The following is a 23,259-nucleotide window of genomic DNA, read 5'->3' as shown; positions in this document are numbered from 1 at the left end:
ATTATATTTTTTTAGTGAACTGGACTTGCAGATAATATAATATAAATTAAATAAAAGGTCACTCAAGTGTACATAAAGAGAGACACTTCCATGTCACTTTAACTACACTTTTAAAAAGTGCATTTTAATAATTGTAATCTTATAACAATGTCAAATTACTTGTTTTACTATAAAGTATGTTCTAGAACATTTTGCATATGAATACCTCTCAATTCTGATGAGATAAAGTTAGAAGGTCATCTGTTTAACCCGTATAAGCTATGAGAAACCTGGACCTCAGGGGACATCCGGTGCTCTGGCTGCATAGTGTCAACAAAAGAATGATGTGTGAGATTCATGGCAGTGATTGCGTCAGTGATAGAATGACAGCACTGCTAGTTTAGAAAGGTTAGACTTTTGAACAAATCAGAACTATTTTCATCAAAATTGGTGTATAACTTCTTTTGGCTACTATTACCGATAAAGTGTTGTGATGTATAAAAGGAAAATTGGAGATACTACATATTTTCTCTGCATGAGTGTAAACGACATCTTCCTTGCCACATTATTGCCTTTAGCTTGCTCACTGTTGTGATATCTTAAATCTGATTTGTGTTGTGAAAAATGCTATGCAGATAAAATCAAATTGGATCAAATAGATCTCAGCATGATAAAGTTAGTTGGTTAGTAGCCTGATTTATATCATTTAAATGATTTAAAAAAATTTTGCAAAGATGTACTGTCAGTAATCTAAATCCATCAATGTCTGTGTACTGTATAGCAAAGGTGAGAGTGCAGCAGTGAACGGGTTAAACGCACAGTACAGCCAGTGCAATAATTTGCACTACTCCAGTGCCATTCTGGGAGATTGTCTGCGTTATATGTTTAAACTGCAATATAACCCATGTAAACGCTCGTTTCTTTTTTGACATAGCTTGCGAATAAATTATTTACAGTTTTGGAGATCCGTCAGGATTTTTCATGATCAAATTCAGGATGGATTACAGGTTTGGATGCAATAATAAAGTTAAATGCAATTTGCATTTTGTGTTTCACATCCTCGGACTTCCATTACGTTGATCTGGAGAATATAAGCGTCTTTGGGTTTTTACAGTCACTTTGCATTTGAGTGGGTGCCTTTTTACCTTTTTGGAAAGCGCGTAAAAACAACACCCTCTCGAATATTTTGTCCATGAACGCTTTTGAGATGAGCAACGAGTGTTTTGAGCCGCGTTGGACATGTGCACTGCTGGCGATCCCTCAGAAGCCTCTTGGAGAGGAGCGCAACTTTGCTGCGTCTAGATTCACCGGTGATCCATCATCTATCCAGCGCTGTGGACACGGATCCCATCGTTTCCAGAGCTTAACCGAGGCTTGTTTGGAGTAATGCCGGGCTCTTTGATCTGGGGTGCGCTGGGCAGGTTGCTGTGGCTCTCCTTACTTGCGCCAAGCGCTTTGATGATGCTGCTTGTTCCCCCAGCATCTCTGGCGCATCCACAGCCATGTCAGATTCTGAAGAGGATCGGACACACGGTGAGAGTCGGAGCTCTGCACCTGCAGCCTCGAGTGTTCAGGCAGGATTCCTTCAGAGGAAGAGACACGGACTGGGATGCAGACAGAGAAACGTGGGAACAGTGGGACGCGATCACCCAAAGTAGGCACGAACAAGGCTGGAGGGGCATTAGGACTAAAAACTCAGCGAATAACCCCCACAAGGCCTCCAAAAGTAAAAGCGCACTCAAACAAGTGGGTCCGGACGCTGTGTTTCTACCTCGAGACTCTGTTCTACTCGCTACAGAGAGCCTCAATCGAGTGGCGGGGCTTTTACCTTACAACCTCAGCCTTGAGATAGTCATGGCTGTGGAAGCAGGACTGGGAGAATTACCTGCTTTCTCCTTTTCCTCCTCATCTACACCTACCTGTGGCGATCCCGCGTCGTTCCTGCAAAGTGTTTGCCACACCGTCGTCGTGCAAGGAGTCTCTGCCATCGTCGCGTTCCCACAGAACAGGGACGAACTGGTCAAGTTGGAATTTGTCGCCACAACGCTACAGATTCCAGTCATCAGCGTCGTCCAGCGCGAAATTAAACGCCAGAGTCAGGTGTGTTTATTTCCCTAAAAATATTGATGTTTACATTTACAGCACTGAGGCAGTTCTGGTCTGCAGCTGCATAATGTAGAGTTTCTGGAGAGCTCAGTTTCTTTCATTTAGAAATGTAGATGTTGAGGGACTGCACAATACAAGTACAATTAGAGGACACAGTATGCTGAAACGTTTGGAACTGAGGAACTGCATTGTAAGTATGAGTGAATGATCAACTATGTTAGTAGTTATTGAGGTTATAAAACATTATAAACAATACACTACAGGCAGAGGATGTATGTATGATCACACTCAGTGATTCAAAGCTTTGGTGTAACCTGCTGCTTCTCACATACATGTGTGTTTTATCTTGTGATCACTGCATATGTGTCGGGTGCAAAAAAAAAATAATGTTTGTCATATACATATTACAAATACTGACTTATCTTAAATTAAGAATGAGCTGATAATATGGAATGATTTGAAACTGAATACCAATATCCAATGTGTAATTGTCACCATTGTGAGATAAAATAATTTTAACAAAAATAATTATATAGCTAAATAACATAGTTGTAAAATGTTTATTATTATTATAAAATTAACATAAAATAACATACACATGAATACATTTAATATTTCTGCATTTCATAATTTCGTAACTTGGTTATTATAACGTTATAGGCTTATATTTTCTAAATTGCAGTCTGATGGCATAAGGGGGGAGGCAAATTAAATTTGTGTTCCATTTGTGTTTATTTTCATAAAAATATTATATTAATGTTTACATTTACAGCACTGAGATACTGTATAGTTTCTGGAGAGCTCAGTTTCTTTCATTTAGAAATGTAAATGTTGAGGGACTCTATACAAAAGTTCAGTTAGATGACACATGGTCGGAACTGAGGAACTGGACTGGAATTAAAAATGAATGATCAACTGGTAGTTAAGGATTTTATTTGGGAGGGGGGTGGGGGGGTTATAAACAATACACTACAGACAGAGAATGAATGCATGATGATTATTGATTCAAAGCTTTGTTTCAACCTGCTTCTCAAATAAATGTGTGTTTTCCCTTGGTTCTTTATAGTGAAAAAAAAAAATGATGACACATCTAGCTGTTTGCGTTGTTCTGAATGCCCTGAGGGCTGAGCTGTTTGATATCCGATCTTTAGAAGTTAGCACCATCTTCTGGTCAGTTCCTTGTTTACATGGATCATGTGAGATTGATCAGATTCCTCTGTGAGCTCAGAATCAGTGTCTGTTATCTGTCCAGCAATTAGTATCTCAGTGTGCTCATTACTGATTTCTGATTTACTGATTTTTATTTACTGCTTTCTTTTTTAATAAATGAATGAATGAATCAGAAAACATCAGCAGCAAAACTGCCCAAAGGGAAAATCATTGTCGTTTATTTATTTATTTTCAGTTCAAGTACAGTGGACCTATTCATTTTGGAGTTAACAGTTCAATGAATTGTTGACTACATTGTTAATAACATGGAATACAGGACACTATAATTGATCACCAAGGCATCATAAAATCAAGATTTAAGATTTTATTTCTGCATCTAAATATTTATTTATTTATTTTATGAATGTTTTGGTTTAATTTGTGCCAATCTGGTCAAATTCTGTTGATTTTTAACAATATAATTATGTTATGAAGAAAGTAACCATAATAGTTTCCATTGTAACACAGGCGACAATTAGATGTCTATATTATTAAGGATAATTAAAACAACTGTATTCCACAACATTAGTTGTTTCATTATTTATCATTCTCAATCCCTTTTGGGATATTTCAAGGTTATGAGAAGACGAACCATAGGTCCATCAAGCTACTCTCGACAGGCCTGAAGAACTGTGGTGTATCAAATCACCCATCTTTATCCATTCATCTTCAAAGCTGCTGGAAATGCAGATAATTGTATCACCCTCCAGGGCTTTTTTATGACCCAGCAGTAATATTTGGCTGTATCCCAGCTTGCAAATCATTGCTCCCTCTACTAGAGGGCCTCTAGATAAAACATACTCCAGATGAAGTAGACACTCGAAACCTCTAAATGTCTCTTCTTAACCTGTTAGTGGTACTTATTACTCTCCCACTGGTTAGACCAATTAGATCTCATGGCAACCCTACAGAAAATAAGTCAGACTTTGTTAAGACATCTTGAAATAAATCCCTGGAAAGCTTTTCCTTAATCAGTTCCTATTTGATTTTCTGATCAGGGGAAATTAAATGGCTCAGATAAACATCTGACAGTGTCTGTTAAGGTCTTAATTTCCTTAGCAGGACAATGTCATGTTATAGCTATTATATTATTAAAACATTGAGTAAGTGACGTGACATACAGCCAAGTATGGTGACCCATACTCGGAATTCGTGCTCTGCGTTTAACCCATCCAAAGTGCACACACACACTCAGTTGTGGTATTGATCCAAGATGTTTTTCTTACCTTTCTGGACATGGACAGTATACCGTACACACAGCTTCAAAGGAGGGACTGAGAGCTCTCGGACTAAATCTAAAATATCTTAAACAGTGTTCAGAAGATAAATGGAGGTCTTACAGGTTTGGAATGATATGAGTGTGAGTTATTAATGACATCATTTTAATATTTGGGTGAACTAACCCTTTAATGTTTCTGGATGTCCTTGGGCAATGTTTCCATATCTGAAATCGACCTACATCCATATTTTGATGGGAAGTCCTGAGACTCATTAGAGTTAACAGCACTTTTGACTCCTGGTCAGGGTTGACAGCCAAATTGCGTTCTGAGGGGGACCATCTAATCAAAAATTCTCCAAAATTGTGTATGGGAGGGAATGGCTTTCAAAATCACTCCAAAATTGCGTTCCAGGGAGAGTTTCCCACGGACTAAAAAAACAACCAGTGGCAACAGTAAAAAAAATAATAATAATAATAATTAATTAATAAAAAAATTAATAAAATAGCCAAATTATGCAGGAAAACTGCAGAATTGACAACACTGCTCCTGGTCATGTTAATGCCCATCTCAAGTAACTGATAAATCAAACAATTAAAGTAGTATTTTGGTCCATTGACCTAAATTTGCTAAAATTTAAAAATAAGCAGATAATTGTGGTTAATTGTATGTATTTTTGTTTTTGGACAGAGTAAAATGATACAGTCAAATGTAAGTAAAGAATGTTAATAATTAACTGTGTTAATAATGTTAATAATGTAATGTTGGTTCAAAGCATTTGAAGATGCCAATTGAACAGATAAACAAAAATTGGCCTGATTTGACCATTTTCAGAGGATTCATCAACTTCCAAATGTTTAAAACTAGTTTGAAATGCTGCCCCTCTAGAGGCATTTCTATTTCCATGCATCACAAATGGAACCAGAGAGCACTTAAAGTAACTGTTTTCAGAAGCAAACAATTGCACACTCACTTGGACACTATGTTGGAAATCTTATTATATTTGTTGTTGTTGTTGTTGTTGTTGTTTTTTTCTCGTCTGAGATTCTGCTTCAGAAACTCAATATGTAAACAGAAAGAGACTGTCCATCAAATCATGCATTATGATAAATATCTGTTGAGCTTAAAATTTATGCCTTCCCTCTGTTTGGCAGACAGGAAGAGGTGTGTAAAATCAACTAGATGGAGATTTGCCTGAGAGAGTGGTCGACCAATCTGTCTTAAAGAAGCACTGTATAATTAGGCTGGTTTTAGATTTACCTGAGCCCAAGTTCGTGTTTCTGTCATGTTTTTTTCTTTCATAAACAGCTAGACTAGAAGGTTCTTGAAATGTATTTTAAAAGTTGGACTTGTTTTAACTTGACATACAGTCATCAGTCAAAAATACTAAATGGCCTAAAAACAGTGTTGGGAAAGTTCACTTTCTACATGAACTAGTTCAAAGTTCAATTCACAAATTTTAAAATGAACTAGTTCAGTTCATAGTTCAAACTACAAAATTTTGAACTTTAAGTTCAGTTCCAAAAGTTCAACTGAAAGTTCAGTTCCAAAAATGAACTAGTTCATAGTTCTTTTTTTCCATATGTTGCTGCGAGCTATTATTTTTCAAAATTATTGCCACAGCCCATATAGAATCACAGACAGCACTTATTTTATCAGTTTTAACAATGAAGCTTTGCGTCAGATTTCATCTTCATATCCAATTTTGAAAGCTTATCCAACCAGGGTTTACATTAGCATTGAGGGGACAGCATTTCCCCATTGTTGCTTTAATGCTTTGTCTCCCATTCTCACCGACCTAGTCATAAACATCATAAAATTCTTTTAAATCATCATACGCCTTCTTGCTACATGCTGCTGTTGCCTCCATGCTTTTTTTTTTTTTTTGATGACGCGTCTCGCATGCGGCGGACGGTGGCTGGTGTTGCCAGATTGGGTGTTTTTCCGCTACATATTAAGACCCGTTTACGCTGTGTTGTAGCCGGGTTTTCGCCTGGAAGGCTCATAGAAATCTGGCACCCTATTGAACGAAGTTAACCTGAGAGAGCGTGCCATTCACAGACACCAGAATGAACGAGTTCACAGTAACGTTCATCAGGCAGTAATACAGCACATTCAGTTCACGTTCGCCCCAAAATATGAACGAGTTCATGAACTATCGTTCAATGAACGCGTTCAGGCACAACACTGCCTAAAAAGGCCATGCATGTATTAAAAGATGCATTCATCACTTTGTTATGATAACCACATTTGTTTCTTCTCAACAGAACTCTCTTCATTTCCAGATGGCCATGCAAAACCCTCAAACCTCCCAAGCAGATCTCATCTTCTCCCTGCTGTCCATGAACAACTGGTTTGATGTCAGTCTGGTGATGTGTCAACAGATGAACATTTCAGACTTTGTTTTCTTGCTCCATAACAACTCCAAATTTCATCTGGGTACGGTTCTCAAGTTGTCCACCAACAGCAGCTCCAAAAGTGACTTTCAAATGTCCCTGCAAGTTCAGCTGGACTCCATCAAGGACTCAACATCTACCATAGTGACCTTTGGATGTGACATCAGGGATATAAGGAGAATCTTTACTACCATTGTGAAGTTAGGCCTAATTCTTCCCGATTACCACTGGATTATTGGAGACTCTCAGAATGTGGAGGAATTACGGACAGAGGGGCTACCCATGGGCCTTCTTGCACATGGTGGCATGGGTGAGCCCTCGCTGGATCATTATGTCCAGGATGCTTTAGAGCTGGTGGCACGAGCAGTGGGATCGGCTGCCACTGTGTCTCCAGAACTGGCGCTGATTCCTGGCATCACAAACTGTCTGGCTAGACTTAAGACTAAAAATCTCACATCAGGAACCTTTCTGTCCAGGTACTTGATTTGACACACTGCTTGATATTACGTAATATTTGTGTTGTTTAAATGGCATCACATAGCCTGGCCAGCCAGACTTACATCAAGATGTTTAGTCTGGAAACTCTCCATAGACGAGGCTTACTCCGAGGGGCGGGATAAACAGCTGTCTCTCAAAATCCCTCTGCACGCAATAGGATAGCGCTACAACCAATCAGAGCAACAAAGAAGGTGACGTATTCAGAGCGGTATATTAAACTTTTTCCGTATCCAGTCGGCAAAACTCCAAACACATCTTCCTTTTTTTAAAATGACTTAAGTGCCGTTCTTTGCTCTTTTCTTAAAGAGAAACTTAACTCCAAGTCCTCCAGAGTCGCGGCCAAAGCCGATTCAAAAGATCGTTGTTCGACAGCTGCAGCCACCATTATTTGTTTTCAAGTGGCAGCCGTCGCAACTCTCTGTCGTCATATGTTAAGCCCGCCCCGCCTGCTCTATACACGACGTGATTGGCCTGACCCAATCTGGGTTTTTGCTGCTAGAAGGTGTATTGAGAGTTGCTAGACTGTACTCTAGGCTGCGAAATACATTTTGCTGCCGCTAGGGTGCATCTAGATTTCTAGGCTAGGCATCACATGTTTCACGTGTAAAGGTTGCAACAAAAAATACCAATTAGTTCATTCTTTAAGTGAACTTTCTGAACATTAATTGCAGTGTATATATATATATATATATATATATATATATATATATATATATATATATATATATATATACAGGTGCTGGTCATATAATTAGAATATCCTCAAAAAGTTGATTTATTTCACTAATTCCATTCAAAAAGTGACACTTGTTTATTATATTCATTCATTACACACAGACTGATATATTTCAAATGTTTATTTCTTTTAATTTTCATGTTTATTACTGAAAACTAAGGAAAATCCCAAATTCTATATCTCAGAAAATTTGAATATTGTGAAAAGGTTCAATATTAAAGAGACCTGGTGCCACACTCTAATCAGCTAATTAACTCAAAGCACCTGCTACAGGTGTTTGCAACACAATCATGGGGAAGAATGCTGACTTGACAGTTGTCCAAAAGACGACCATTGACACCTTGCACAAGGAGGGCAAGACACAAAAGGTCATTGCAAAAGAGGCTGGCTGTTCATAGAGCTCTGTGTCCAAGCACATTAATAGAGAGGCGAAGGGAAAGAAAAAATGTGGTAGAAAAAAGTGTACAAGCTATATGGATAACCGCACCCTGGAGAGGATTGTGAAACAAAACCCATTCAAAAATGTGAGGGAGATTCACATTTGAAGTGGTGGAAGAGTGGACTGCAGCTAGAGTCAGTGCTTCAAGAACCACTATGCACAAATGTATGCAAGACATAGGTTTCAGCTGTTACATTCCTTGTGTCAAGCCAATCTTGAACAACAGACAGCGTCAGAAGCGTCTCACTTCAAAAAGGACTGGACTGCTGCTGAGTGGTCCAAAGTTATGTTCTCTGATGAAAACAGATTTTGCATTTCCTTTGGATATCAGGGTCCCAGAGCCTGGAGGAAGAGAGGACACACGATCCACGTTGCTTGAGGTCCAGTGTAAAGTTTCCACAGTCAGTGATGGTTTGGGATGCCATGTCTTCTACTGGTGTTGGTTCATTGTGTTTTCTGAGGTCCAAAGTCAACACAGCTGTATACCAGGAAGTTTTAAAGCACTTCATGCTTCCTGCTGCTTACCAACTTGAATTACTTGAATGACTATGAAGATGCAGATTTAATTTTCCAACAGGACTTGGCACCTGCACACAGTGCCAAAGCTACCAGTACCTGGTTTAAGAGCCACGGTATCCCTGTTCTTAATTGCCCAGCAAACTCGCATGACCTTAACCCCATAGAAGATCTATGGGGTATTGTGAAGAGGAAGATACGATATGCCAGACCCAACAATGCAGAAGAGCTGAAGGCCACTATCAGATCAACCTGGGCTCTCCTAACACCTGAGCAGAGCGCAGACTGATCGACTCCATGCCACGCCGCATTGCTGCAGTAATTCAGGCAAAAGGAGCCCCAACTAAATATTAAGTGCTGTATATGCTCATACTTTTCATTTTCATACTTTTTAGTTGGCCAAGATTTCTAAAAATCCTTTCTTTGTATTGGTCTTAAGATATATTCTAATTTTCTGAGATACTGAATTTGGGATTTTCCTTAGTTGTCAGTTATAATCATCAAAATTAAAAGAAATAAACATTTGAAATATACCAGTCAGTGTATAATGAATTAATATAATATACAAGTTTCACTTTTTGAATAGAATTAGTTAAATAAATCAACTTTTTGATGATATTCTAATTAAATGACCAGCACCTGTATATATAAACTTTGACAGAAAAAAAATCCATAATATCAGTTTTAAATGACAAATTAATTGTTCACCTTAAGTCTAGAAATGTGTGCTAACAGAGTACATAGTGTAAATTTAGATTTCATGTGGACTTTAAAGACAACATGACAAGGCATTCACAAGCACATTTCACTTCTGTACTGCTACATAATTTCAAATAAAACAGAAAAAAATTGTGTTAGGTAAACTACTACGAGTTTTTTAGATTAGGTTAGGTTATGTTTATCCGCTGATTCATCCACTTCTCTATTGTCAAAGAATTTGAACGATTATTCAGATGTTATACAGTAGTTATCGTTCTGGGTGTGAATGGTCCTTTAGATCAGAGAAATGTGGCTATAAAAGTAAATCAGGTTCATTTTGGTTTGATATTGCATTTGTCAGAATTAGATTGGATGGACTTCTGTGAATTGGATTGATTTATGGTTTTCTCTTAATTCTTAGATACATGGCCAACACGTCTTTTGACGGCCTGAGTGGCTACATCAATATTCAAGAGGAATCTATCATCATCTCTGAAAGCCATACCTTCATCTGGAATCTCCAGCATGACCCAGTAGGCAAGCCCATGTGGACACGTCTCGGCAGCTGGAAGCAAGGCAAAGTGGTAATGGATTACGGTGTCTGGCCTAATAAGAGACAGTCTCAGGGAGGAGCGGACTGGCGGCATTCCTCACGTCTACACTTGCGCGTCGTCACCCTGGTAGAACATCCATTTGTCTTCACCCGAGACGTTGATGAAGAAGGCTTGTGCCCGGCTGGCCAGCTGTGCCTTGATCCCCTAACAAATGACACATCCTTATTGAAAAGTCTTTTTCAGGGTTTGCAAGGTGCCAACGACAGCGTCCCAATGGAGTTAAAAAAATGTTGCTATGGATATTGCATTGATCTTTTGGAGAAGCTAGCAGAGGACATGAGGTTTGACTTCAACCTCTACATTGTGGGAGACGGGAAATATGGAGCTTACAAGAACGGTCGCTGGACAGGACTGGTCGGGGACCTCATGAGCGGGGCGGCACATCTGGCTGTCACTTCCTTTAGCATCAACTCAGCACGCAGTCAGGTCATTGACTTCACCAGCCCGTTTTTCTCCACCAGTCTGGGAATCCTTGTCAGGACTATGGACACGGCCGCACCTATCGGGGCCTTCATGTGGCCCCTGCACTGGAGTATGTGGCTGGGAATATTTGTGTCTTTACATGTGACGGCCGTGTTCTTGACCTTGTATGAGTGGAAAAGCCCTTTCGGCATGACTCCGAGGGGAAGGAACAGGGACCGTGTCTTTTCTTTCTCCTCTGCGTTAAACGTTTGCTACGCAATTCTATTCGGCAGGACTGCCGCCATTAAGCCACCAAAGTGTTGGACCGGCAGATTCCTCATGAACCTCTGGGCCATATTCTGTCTGTTCTGCCTTTCAACGTACACGGCTAATCTCGCCGCTGTAATGGTTGGTGAGAAAACCTACGAGCAACTCTCAGGTATACATGATCCCAAGGTAAGAGTAACTTGTGCTTATCATTTTCAAATTATGTCAAAATGACTGACAGGCTTAGAGGTTAAAAACACACTTCCTGGTTGATTAAACCGGTCCTCTTGCCTTTCAAGCTCCACCATCCATCACAAGGTTTCCGCTTTGGAACCGTTCGGGAGAGCAGTGCTGAGGACTATGTGAAAAAAAGCTTCCCAGAGATGCATGAATACATGAGACGATATAATGTCCCTACAACACCTGATGGGATATATCATCTTAAGTAAGTCGTAATCGTTATTGCAAAGTGGTATCGATCAGTGGAGCAGCACTAATTTACTGGATGCCCTCTACCATGTCCTTCTTTGATGGCTTTAGGCTTCTTGCAGTGTCATACAAATCCATGTGGTTCCACTGTACAAGACTAGGAATGAATAGACTTGTTTGACTAATTTTTGGACTGTGTTGAAGACTTTCCTACTCGCTACACGATCTGGGTGGCTGCCAAACACCCGTTTACATGCAAAACACTTATTCCTTCTCACTGCATGATCTGACTCACATGCATTGCTGGAATGGTCTGAACAATACATGCAAAATATATATACCTACATACTACATGATGTGACTCAATGCGAAGTATAGATTTTAAATATCAAACAATCCTTATAGCAAACCTTAATTTTCACATAATGTTTATATATATATATTATATATATATATATATATATTTATATATATATATATATATATATATATATATATATATATATATATTTGTTGTCCAATATGTACTGTATATATATAAACATTTAGCATTGTCTAAAACATACTTTATTATTATATATTTTAATTTGTAATGTAGCCGATGTATAATGTTTAAATTAAATACATTAAGGCTATATTTGAAAAATACATTTCTTTAATCTGCAATATTAACAAAGTAAGGTTGTGCTGTATTATAATATATTTTTGGGGGTAAGGGCACTTAAACCTAAAGATTTGTGAGCTAATAAGTGTATGTAATAATGTAATAATAGTAAAAGTATACATTTAGATTTGTTTTTTTTTTTTTTTTAGAAAATACTTTACGATCCAAGTAAATAAGCTAGTGCCAAAGGTTCCCAGATGTCACTTGAGTGATCGATAGGTCACACTTAACTAAATTTAGAAGAGGTTTTTCTCCTTTCACATCCTCTGTTGCAAGTCTGAAACTCCTCTTTTGAGTTTCCACAACCTTCGGCACATGATTTGATGCAGTCCTCAAATCAGACCGCATACTCCAAAATATTGCCACAGTGTAGAATTCCTTCAAGCAGGGCAGAATGAATAGATTTCAGGAGAAGTAGATGAAAATTGCAATATTTTCCTAAGGAGGTTAGCCAGGTCTCTCCTTTTAAATCAATCCAGCATGTGTTTGTGCAAGATAACATACTTTTTGAATTGCATAGGATAAACAAGGATGTTACTGCTAGTAGTAAATTGGGCTTATTAACTTTCTGTGTTCCTTTCTATGAGTGTGTATTTATTTGGTTCTAGCGGTTCTACTGATTCAACATCATTACCAATTTTAAATGTTCTTAATGTGACTACATTGTATCTCCATAGACAAAATCATGTCTGAATGTAGCAAATGTATGTATTATTATATAATAGCAAACTGTTTGATGCTATTCCAGGGATGATCCCCAAAAGCTGGATGCTTTTATAATGGACAAAGCTCTTTTAGACTATGAAGTGTCTATTGATGCAGACTGCAAGATGCTGACAGTGGGAAAGCCTTTTGCGATTGAAGGCCAGTAAATGAATGCTTCTCACTTGTTATTGTTTCTAAGCTATGGAGTGAATGAACTACTGTGCACATGCTGATCAAAAATATATTTCCCATCCGTCCACAGGCTATGGCATTGGGCTCAAACAGAACTCTCCTCTGACCTCAAATATCTCTGAGCTGGTCAGTCAGTACAAATCTGATGGATTTATGGACATGCTGCATGATAAGTGGTATAAGGTTGTACCCTGTGGTAAAAGAAGCTTTGCAGTCACAGAGGTGAGTCTGATAGCAACTAAAAATCTGAAATACTATCATCTATCTAGATTAGATACAGCTATTTTTTTTACATCCAAATACAAAAACTACTCTATTATTTTGCTTCTGTTTTCAGATCTCGCTTTCGACATCATTTAATAATCTCATGTCATTCTAATAATGTGTTGTTTTCTTTATTCATTCAAAAATGTATTGTTTGCATGTTAAATTCAGTTGGGGATTTGAGAGCTCTGGTGAAATGGATAATAACTATGATTTGTTCCTCGTAGAAGACTTGGAATAAAGTGCACAAATCATTCAAACTATTTTGTGATGGTTAAATGGTGTTAAACTCAAACTATAAACATCTCATTTAGTTTCTTATAGAATAACCAGAAGAATATGGGGTTTTATGTGACTAAAAACTGACAAAATTTAATTTATGGCTGAACTATTCCTCTTTTCTAAGCTTGACTTTCTGTTGTCATCCTCAGACGTTACAGATGGGGATAAAGCACTTCTCAGGGTTATTTGTCATGCTGTGCATTGGATTGGCCCTGTCTCTCCTCACCACACTGGGTGAACACATCGTCCATCGCTGGCTGATACCCAGAATGCAGCAGTCGTCACAGCTTAAGTACTGGCTCCACACCAGTCAAGTTAGTTAATCTGCAAAATTCCACTCATGGTTTTATTACAGATAATTATAGTGCAGCATTACAGGAATGCTTTGCTCATTACTCACTTTGTAATTCTCAATGCTAGTTTTCTTTAATGACACTTAATTTAATTGTTTTTTCAGCGATTACATCGAGCACTTAACCCGACTTTCAAAGAAGACAAATTACAGACGGTTGCAAAACCGGAGAAAAGGTAAACTGCTTTCATAACGAAGGAGCTGTTAAATAATGTCTAGCATTCAAGCAACATTGAATAGAAGAGCTGAAGAGTTGTCATTCTCAGGAAACTTTTCAGTGCATTATTAAAAAAAATAAACAAAATGGATTGATCTTTCTGACATTATATGAATCAAACAGGATACAGTTTCTCTTACAAGCTTTACCAGTATTTCATTATGTTTACACTCACATTAACAACACCAAGTTCTTTAATATGCTTTACTTATAACTATATTTTCTTTAAAATCCTGAACACTTCTGATAGATTATAAGTAATTAAAAAAGACATTTTTAAATAAATATTTTACTTAAATTTGACTTTATTTATAAACTGTTATAGTATTTGATGTTATTTTTATTAGCTTTTATATTAAATTTTAGTTTTAGCAATTTTTTTACATTTCCATCCATCCATCCATCCATCATCTTCCGCTTATCCGGGGCCGGGTCGCGGGAGCAACAGTCTAAGCAGAGACGCCCAGACTTCCCTCTCCCTAGCCACTTCCTCCAGCTCTTCCGGGGGAACCCCGAGGCATTCCCAGGCCAGCCGGGAGACATAGTCCCTCCAGCATGTCCTAGGTCTTCCCCGGGGCCTCCTCCCGGTGGGACATGCCTGGAACACCTCCCTGGGAAGGCGTCCAGGAGGCATCCGAAATAGATGCCCGAGCCACCTCAGCTGACCCCTCTCGATGTGGAGGAGCAACAGCTCTACTCTGAGCTCCTCCCGAGTGACCGAGCTTCTCACCCTATCTCTAAGGGAGCGCTCAGCCACCCTGACGGAAAAAGCTCATTTCGGCCGCCTGTTTCCGGGATCTTGTCCTTTCGGTCATGACCCACAGCTCATGACCATAGGTGAGAGTAGGAACGTGGATTGACCGGTAAATCGAGAGCTTTGCCTTACAGCTCAGCTCCTTCTTCACCACGACAGACCAGGACAGCGACCGCATTACTGCAGAAGCTGCACCGATCCGTCTGTCAATATCCCGTTCCATCCTTCCCTCACTCGTGAACAAGACCCCAAGATACCTGAACCACTTGAGGCAGGAACTCTCCACCAACCTGAAGTGGGCAATCCACCCTTTTCCGACTGAGAACCATGGCCTCGGACTTGGATGTGCTGAGTCTCATCCCAGCCGCTTCACACTCGGCTGTAAACCGTCCCAGTGCACGCTGAAGGTCCTGGTCTGAGGAGGTCCCCTGCTTAGGGCTGTTCGGTCCCTGTACGACCGGAGCAAGAGCTTGGTTCGCATTGCCGGCAGTAAGTCAGACCTGTTCCCGGTGCATGTTGGACTCCGGCAGGGCTGCCCTTTGACACCAGTTCTGTTCATAATCTTTATGGACAGAATTTCTAGGCGCAGCCAAGGGCCGGAGAGTGTCCGGTTTGGGGACATTTGCATTTAGTGCTATTTTAATTTAGAACTTTAAACAAATCAGTAAATTAGTGTAACTTAGTGCAAATGTATGCAGTTTTTCTCAAGTATTTCATCAAATTTACATATTTTATTTTATTTCAACTTTATTTCAATTACTGAAAAAGAGTAATTTAGTGAATTAGTTATTTAATTTAAATTACACTACAGACAATGACATTATTCCTTGACTGAAACAAACAAAGAGATTTTTTTTTTTTTTTTGCAACATTGCACTTGTTGCTGTTTTTCATTTAATTTCATTTAACTGGAGCTTTTAAGCTTCAAAAATGACATAAAACACCTTAAGTTTTACACAATATTACAGCATTGCAAGCCTTTTGAAATGATTTTGAAATAATTTTTTGTCAGACCAGTTTTATGAAACAGATCAGGCAGTTCATTAAAATATTTGACATATAAAAAAATCTATTTATGATTGTGGCATCTCATGAACATGCAATAAAATGCAATAATGACATGTACATGCAATATTGATATTGTAATTTCATTTTTGTCCCAATTAAGCTGCAATGTTGGAAACAACCAGCAAATGCCATGGAACTCTTTGGGAACCTCCAACTGCAACAGACGAAAACTGTCCAATCAAGAGGGACAACAAAATGACCTGGAATGTTCTCACTGTAAAGAGCTGCTGTCCCCGCAGGACAATAGACAGCTTCCGTTACAGGCCACATCGAACGGAAGAAACGACTTGCTTGGCCTTTCCCAGAACCCCATAGTACAGGAACTGACAGACCTGGAAACACAAATCCAGCTTATCAAAAAGCAACTACAGCTTGCCATGAAGAAGAAAAAAGAGCTGGAACAGAATCAGAAGATAAAGTCTTCAACCGAGTCCTAGACTCATAGGAGATTTGGCTGGAGTTCTATTGTTCAAAAGCTTGGACCTACCGGTTGATTATTTCAATTGCAGTTCCTAAGGGAAGCAAGACTTTTACTGCACATTCTCTGAAGTATTTTTTTAATCTTTTCATTTTATTTCTCATTGAACTGAACGTAAAAAAAAGGACTAGAGAAGAAATGAATTCGGATATAAGTAGTGTGTATTTCTGTATTCCCAGAAGTTAAATTCTGAGGATACCTTGTTTTTATGCGGCAAAGTGGAAAAAGACAGTGCATATCTGCCTAAAGGGAAGACATTTATGCGTCGAAAAGATATTTATTTAAGGTGTCAAACTGTGATGTAAGATAGCGTCTCCTGCATATTGATATACAGAGCTGAGATTTTTTGTTTTTAAGAAGAAAGCCGTGCCGTCGTCTCTAGAGATGTACTGAGAAAGTGTTGACCTTGAACAAATGCTGTTAACCTTGAATTGTTATGTTTCTATGAATTAAAATGGCTTTGAGAAATATTTCTTTGAGATTAAATTCTTTCAAATCTTATCAAACTTCTAATCACAAGTTACAAGTGTCTATTTGCAATATAATGATCTGTAAGAGTTTTGACTAAAAGATTAGATCTGGTTTGATGATGATGGATCTAGTTTAAAATTCTGACTAGAAACAAGTAATATTTATAAACAAACAACAAAACAGTTTTTTTGGAGTCATGAATTGCAGTTTCACTGAAAACACTGAAGTGAAAGGCGTGTTACCTTCTAGAAACAGAAGTAAACACCCTCTGCTGTGATTGGCTAACATCATCGCATTGTATTAACGCTGATTACAAGCAATCTGGATTACATAATCAGATTCCAAAAATTAAGCACTTAGAATTTTATTATATAACATTTCAAAATACTTATAATCAGACTACAGTTACTTTTTATGGATTACATGATTACATATTATTCACACAGTAGTGACAGACAGACAGACAGACAGATAGATAGATAGATAGATAGATAGATAGATAGATAGATAGACAGACAGACAGACAGACAGACAGATAGATAGATAGAAAGATAGACAGACAGACAGACAGACAGACAGACAGATAGATAGATAATACTCGCCTTAAATAAAAAAAACGATGCAATTGAACAATTAAAAATATACTGTCTTTATGTTGTTTCTACATTAATTTGAAGATTAAATGGGAAATGATTGCAGTATAAAAGTATATTTAAAAACTTTAATGTTAGGTGCATGGGATTAATTACAGAAAAATAGTACAAATAAATAAATAAATAAATGTTTTATTTTTTAAATCGATTGACAGCACAAAAAAAAAAAAAAAGTAATACAGAGAGAACACCATTTGGGCAGTGTGAGGATATGTTGTCAAACCAGTTATTTGTTAACTAACATTAATATACATTTTCACAGGGTTAATAAAAGGGAATCTTTTGAATAAAATGTTTCCATTTGTGCAATATTACATTCCGTTTGAAAATTTGCAACCTTTTTGTTCTTCAAATAGGGAATAAATCAAAAGAGAATATCAGATAACAAAACCTTTTCATGTCCCTCTATGATCATTCACACAGATCTTGTTCAGTAAAATGTTAGAGTACTGAACTGTAGGACAAACTGTAAAGAACAAACATAAGAACACAAGCAGGCAGATATTTTCAGCAGATGTTAATTATTGCAGAGACTGAATAGGAATCCTCTATAGGCAAAGTTGGCTCCTCTGTGGCATAGTTAAACCATCCTTACACTTCAGCTCGATGCTGCTTCAGTGCCCTGCTACATGAATGATCTGCAAGCCCTTGGGATATTTATTACAGATTTATGTCAACTATTCATTGTCTTTGTACAATAATGACTTGAATCATGATAGATATTCTGATTCATTGGTCCGTTAATCACTTCAAGTCATTCAAACCCTGAAGCAACAATCAAGCCAACACTTTCACTCTCAAACTCTCTGCACAGCTGGCATGAGGATTTGGTGCTGATGGCCAATGATTTGTTTACTCGATTTTATTTGCCCATATATCTAGAGAATTAAACTCATTGTTTTTCACAGACTGATCTCCTTCGGCCGTATCTCATGTGCATAGAGTTTCACTGTTAAAAAAGGGTGTTTTGGCTACATTTGACAGGACATGTAAAAATCTGAATTGGATGGGAAGTTTTCTTTGAAAAAGTTCATGAAAACTGAGGTTGTGAAAAGCACTCGCACTCATGGCGCTACTGAACATTTAAACATATATAAGCTGATCTTATGGGAAAACATGTAACATGGGCTGTTTAAGCTTTATCATACTGCGCTGAATGAGTGTACACTTTCAAAGCATTACAATGGTCAGATTTGGTTGATGCAGTATTACCCTGGTGATTTTGGTTACCCTTCAAAGGAGTACTCCATCATGAAAGGTAGTTAGTCTTTTGTCATTCAAATTATTATTTCTTACCAATAAGGTTGCTCTCTAAATGTAAACATATTATTGTGGTAGTATTACTTGTTACTGAAGTTAACATGGATATATATATATATCCTACAACAAGTAAAAGTTCATTCTTTTCATTAGAAAACTGCTCAAGAGTAACCCACCTGTAAATGTTCTCTTAAAAGTAAAAGTGAAATATACTCTTAAAAGTGAATAGCTCAAGAGTTATTTAAGCAAAAGCTTAATATCATCTATAATTCTGGAACATTTTTTTAATAATCCTATTATTGCTTGAAGAAAAATGACGGACTGGTGTTAGATAGTAGCTGCTAGAACTAAGACTGCAATGCTGAAAGTTTGACAATGTCTAAATCAGTTTGTTCATTTTAATACTTCTGTTTAATCTGTACTGTTTAATCAGCTCACTCATTTAGCTTAAGCACAAGGGTCTTGCCCAGAGACCCACACAATACAAAACCAATTTTTATTGAGGTGTTATGCAGCTTGTTAAAGTATTCAACAGATAAATGTATTGCAGTTACAGTTCAAATTTAATGTTATTATCGTATTTTAATGTTATGTAATATATAATAGTAATTGTTTATATTATTTTATTTCAAGTTTTGTGAAACTGAAGAAGAATATGTCATTTTGTTTATCATTAATATTTTGAGATTTTCTGCAAGTGACATGATGGACCGTTTGCACCTGCTTTCTTAGGACAGCCTGTGACTGGAGAGGTTCAGCTGAAAGACAGTGAGTCTGAAGGCGTGTGTGCTGATTGTGTCCCCTCTCAACAAACTACAGATTTGCTTCCCCAAAGAGCTTGGTGTCAGTTGTCTGTTTGTGGTGCTGGGTAAAATCCTCTACAAAACCCAATGTAACAGAAAAATTAATAAATAATTAATTGAATAGAGAACCATGTTAGTAACAATGTCATTATATGCTTTGTTCTGTTTACCTATAATAGCCCTGCCAAGTTGTGTCCACCATTTCACCTGATCTGACATGATGAACAATTGCCATGTCTAACGTCAGCAGTGCCAAACTTTTGTAATGGCATTTTAATTAAATTGTTTTCAACAAGTCAAAACATCAGCAGCATTTACATCTCATGTTTAATTAAATGTGTACTTGCCATTTCTTTGTAATTATGAATTTTACTAATAATTATTGTTTCCAAGTAAATCCTACATCCTGAATTTTTTTTCTTTTTTTTTTCCATTCCCTAATTAATCAGCTTTATTGAGATGTTGATTGGGGAGTAGGGGGAATAAAGGGAAGCAATGACATACTGTAAGAGGCTACCAATATTACTGAGGTCATCAGGTGGGCACCCATTTTCCTTGATGTTTTGTTGTCACCCCCTCTGTTTGAAAACTTCTTTTTTTTTGAGTCCAAAGTATAGACACTTATTTTAAATCATAGACAGCTGCTACTTCTCTCTGAGGTTTCAGACAGGCGTCTGATAGCCTGCCGTAGATTATTTCCTCAGAATACCATTTGTTTAAGTATAAAGATGGACAGAGATACAAACCCTCTGCAAACTATTTTGACTGGGAAATTGTGTTTTCCATCCCCTTTGTCTTGCCTCCTCTGCAAAATGTGTACTTGAACTTCTTGTGTTCATATATGGCATCTTCCTAAAGCACCTTTAGCGATACAATATGTATCAGCCTTAGGGAATTGGACCTCAGTATCAAATCTGGTCTGAGCTTGGTGGAAACAATTTATTGTTGAAAACAAGTTTCCAATCCAGATCAGTCTGTAATCTTGAACAGCAATATATGATTTACATTATTTATAATGAAGAAACTGAACATTATTTAAAACATTATTACCTGAAATCAAGAGCCTCAGGCTTCGAGTGTTAACAAAAAAAGCTGATAAGTGTTGGCGTGCGATCTTCGCATCATGCACCCCGCCCCGCTGCGCGGGTATATAAGGAAAGCATGCAGCTGCACATTCAGTTTTTCCGCTGAGTAGCCGATACGGTGTGCCTCGGCTATAGAATGGTGGTACAGCAACTGTGGGTGACGGGACGTAACATCTCCGTTCCCTCCTTCAGGGAACGAGGGTTACATATGTAACTGAGACATTCCCTTTCAATCAGGCATGTTCGACGTTACATCAGTGACTGATGAATTGGGATCCCAATGGAAAACGCCACTATTTTTGATGCCCTCCAGTGCCCTGTGAAGCTGGCAAGTCCCCCAACATGATGTGAACTGGTCATAGGGCAGTACTACATATGGAATTCACTTTGGTAGACTCAGCCCACCTGAGGTGAGATCACTTAGCAACAGAGACTGCAGATAGATCTCTGTTAGGGAAAGACATGGGCTTACCGTGAGGGAAGCCTTACCATGGATAAATACACAGGTGGGATCACCGTAGGGGGAATCGATACATACAGGCACCTAACCCAGCACAAGGGCTGACTTTAGGCATACATACGAGTGTTGCACCTGGCATCTGGCGCTCCACCATGCCTGACCACCGAGGGTCCGGGAGAAACTTCAACAGTGTTCACCAAAAGGGAAACTGAACTGAGAAGCACTTAAGCGAACGTTATTGACACCATGTGGCTCCAGTGTTAATGACCCTCTGAGGTAAGTACACGAGAGGACACGGGCTCTACACAGAGATTATAGAATCTTGCAAACATGTTAGATGTCGCCTAGCCAGCTGCTCTATCAGATGTCTGCTATCGTGGCACCCTGCGCCAATGCCCAAGAAGATACCACTCCTCTCGTAGAGTGTGCTCTCACTATGAGTGAGCACGGTAAACCTTGGGCCTGGTATGCCATGACTTTAGTCTCCACTATCCAGTGGGAAAAGTCTTGGTTTGGAGACAGCCTTTCCCTTCTGCTGTCCTCCAAAGCAGACAAAGAGCTGGTCTGAGGTCCTGAAGCTCTGCGTGCGGTCCACGTAAATGCCCAAAGCACTTTTGTTGAATGTTTGGGTACCGCTGGTTGGGGAGCCAGTGGCGGAAATAAACAAAAAGGGAACAAAAGATACTCTACCCGGCCCTCCTCCAGGGGAAGGAGTGGTGGGGTCACCATCTCCTGAAGAGCAGGATCCAGAGTCTCCGGGTTGCCTGTCTCAGGAACGCTGCTTGCTGTGGCTCAGTACGGGCGTGGTAGGGCCATTGGTTCTGCCTCAGAATGCTCAAAGCCCAGGTATGAGATGCAGCGATCATGACCATCAGATGTAGCCAGGAAGTGACCACATCCAGAATCTGCTTATTTACCCACACTGCAGGGCGAGTGAATAAACTTGTCTTTATCAGCTAAATTTTTTACATAAATAATGAGAAACCATAAAACTAACATATCTCCATGTCTTTGGTCTGAGTTGGAACTGTTTTCTCAGTTCAGTTTGAATGAGTTTGCAAAAACCAACATCATAGGATCTTATGTGTCGTATTTTGGCTTATTTCGAGGTGGAGTGACAATCAGGCATGTCTGAAAGTTACGCCCGAGTAACTTGTAGATCCATGCTGTTGCAATTGATTCACATCATGAGAACTCAATATAGGTGACCCTGCCTGTGTAAACCCAGCTTAAGTAATTTTTTTGAGATTTATGGTTTTCTACCTAAAATAATCCTTCATAAAGATGTAGAACATTCTGTGAAAATATAACTTTTATATCTTTAACTGACTGAGTAAGGCCATGTCATAGATTGAAATAAAAAGGGAAGTCATGGCCTAATGGTTAGAGTCAGACTCGCAATCGAAGGGTTGTGAGTTCGAGCCTCGGGCTGGCAGGAATTGTGGGTGGGGGGAGTGCATGTACAGTTCTCTCTCCACCTTAAATACCATGACTTAGGTGCCCTTGAGCAAGGCAATGAACCCCCAACTGCTCTCCGGGCGCCGCAGCATAAATGGCTGCCCACTGCTCCTTGTGTGTGTGTGTGTGTGTTCACTGCTCTGTGTGTGTGCACTACAGATGGGTTAAATGCAGAGCACGAATTCTGAGTATGGGTCACCATACTTTGCTGACTGTCACTTTCACTTTTTAGTGGAATTAATGGTTGAAATCAAACACTGATGCTTGTTATCGCATACTTCGATTTTGAGACTTTGAGATTTCACAGACAGGGTCACATATTGATAACCACATATTAACTTTGTATTGCCTGTATATGCTATTTTAACTCTTGGATGAACACTCATCCACTCAAAATGTCTCAAATGTTTTCTGGTTATTTCCTGTTGAGTGTCATACACCCCCTGGCTGCAAAAACATGTTTTTACAAAGTACTTGTAATAAAGGTACTGTAAAAAACATTATTGTCATGCGATTCGTAATCAACTACATAACCATTTGTAAAAAAAAAAAAAAAAAAAAAAAAAAAAATTGAAACCCACTCCAG

General features: G+C 38.6%; 1 protein-coding gene across 1 annotated transcript; it reads left to right on the top strand.

Moving 5' to 3' along the window:
• Nucleotides 1-958: 958 nt before the first annotated feature.
• On the top strand, nt 959-16,953 carry grin3a (glutamate receptor, ionotropic, N-methyl-D-aspartate 3A). Its single transcript, XM_059545330.1, has 9 exons — nt 959-2,079; nt 6,779-7,383; nt 10,217-11,267; nt 11,378-11,523; nt 12,920-13,035; nt 13,139-13,290; nt 13,764-13,928; nt 14,072-14,142; nt 16,106-16,953. The coding sequence occupies exons 1-9, from the start codon at nt 1,366-1,368 to the stop codon at nt 16,440-16,442; spliced, it is 3,357 nt and encodes a 1,118-aa protein (XP_059401313.1). The 5' UTR covers nt 959-1,365; the 3' UTR covers nt 16,443-16,953.
• The last annotated feature ends 6,306 nt before the right edge of the window (nt 16,954-23,259 follow it).

Source organism: Carassius carassius, chromosome 49 (genome assembly GCF_963082965.1).
Source record: "Carassius carassius chromosome 49, fCarCar2.1, whole genome shotgun sequence".
In the NCBI taxonomy this organism is placed as follows: domain Eukaryota; kingdom Metazoa; phylum Chordata; class Actinopteri; order Cypriniformes; family Cyprinidae; genus Carassius; species Carassius carassius.
Note: the sequence above shows the minus strand (reverse complement) of the source record. Positions and strands in the feature narration are given on the sequence as shown.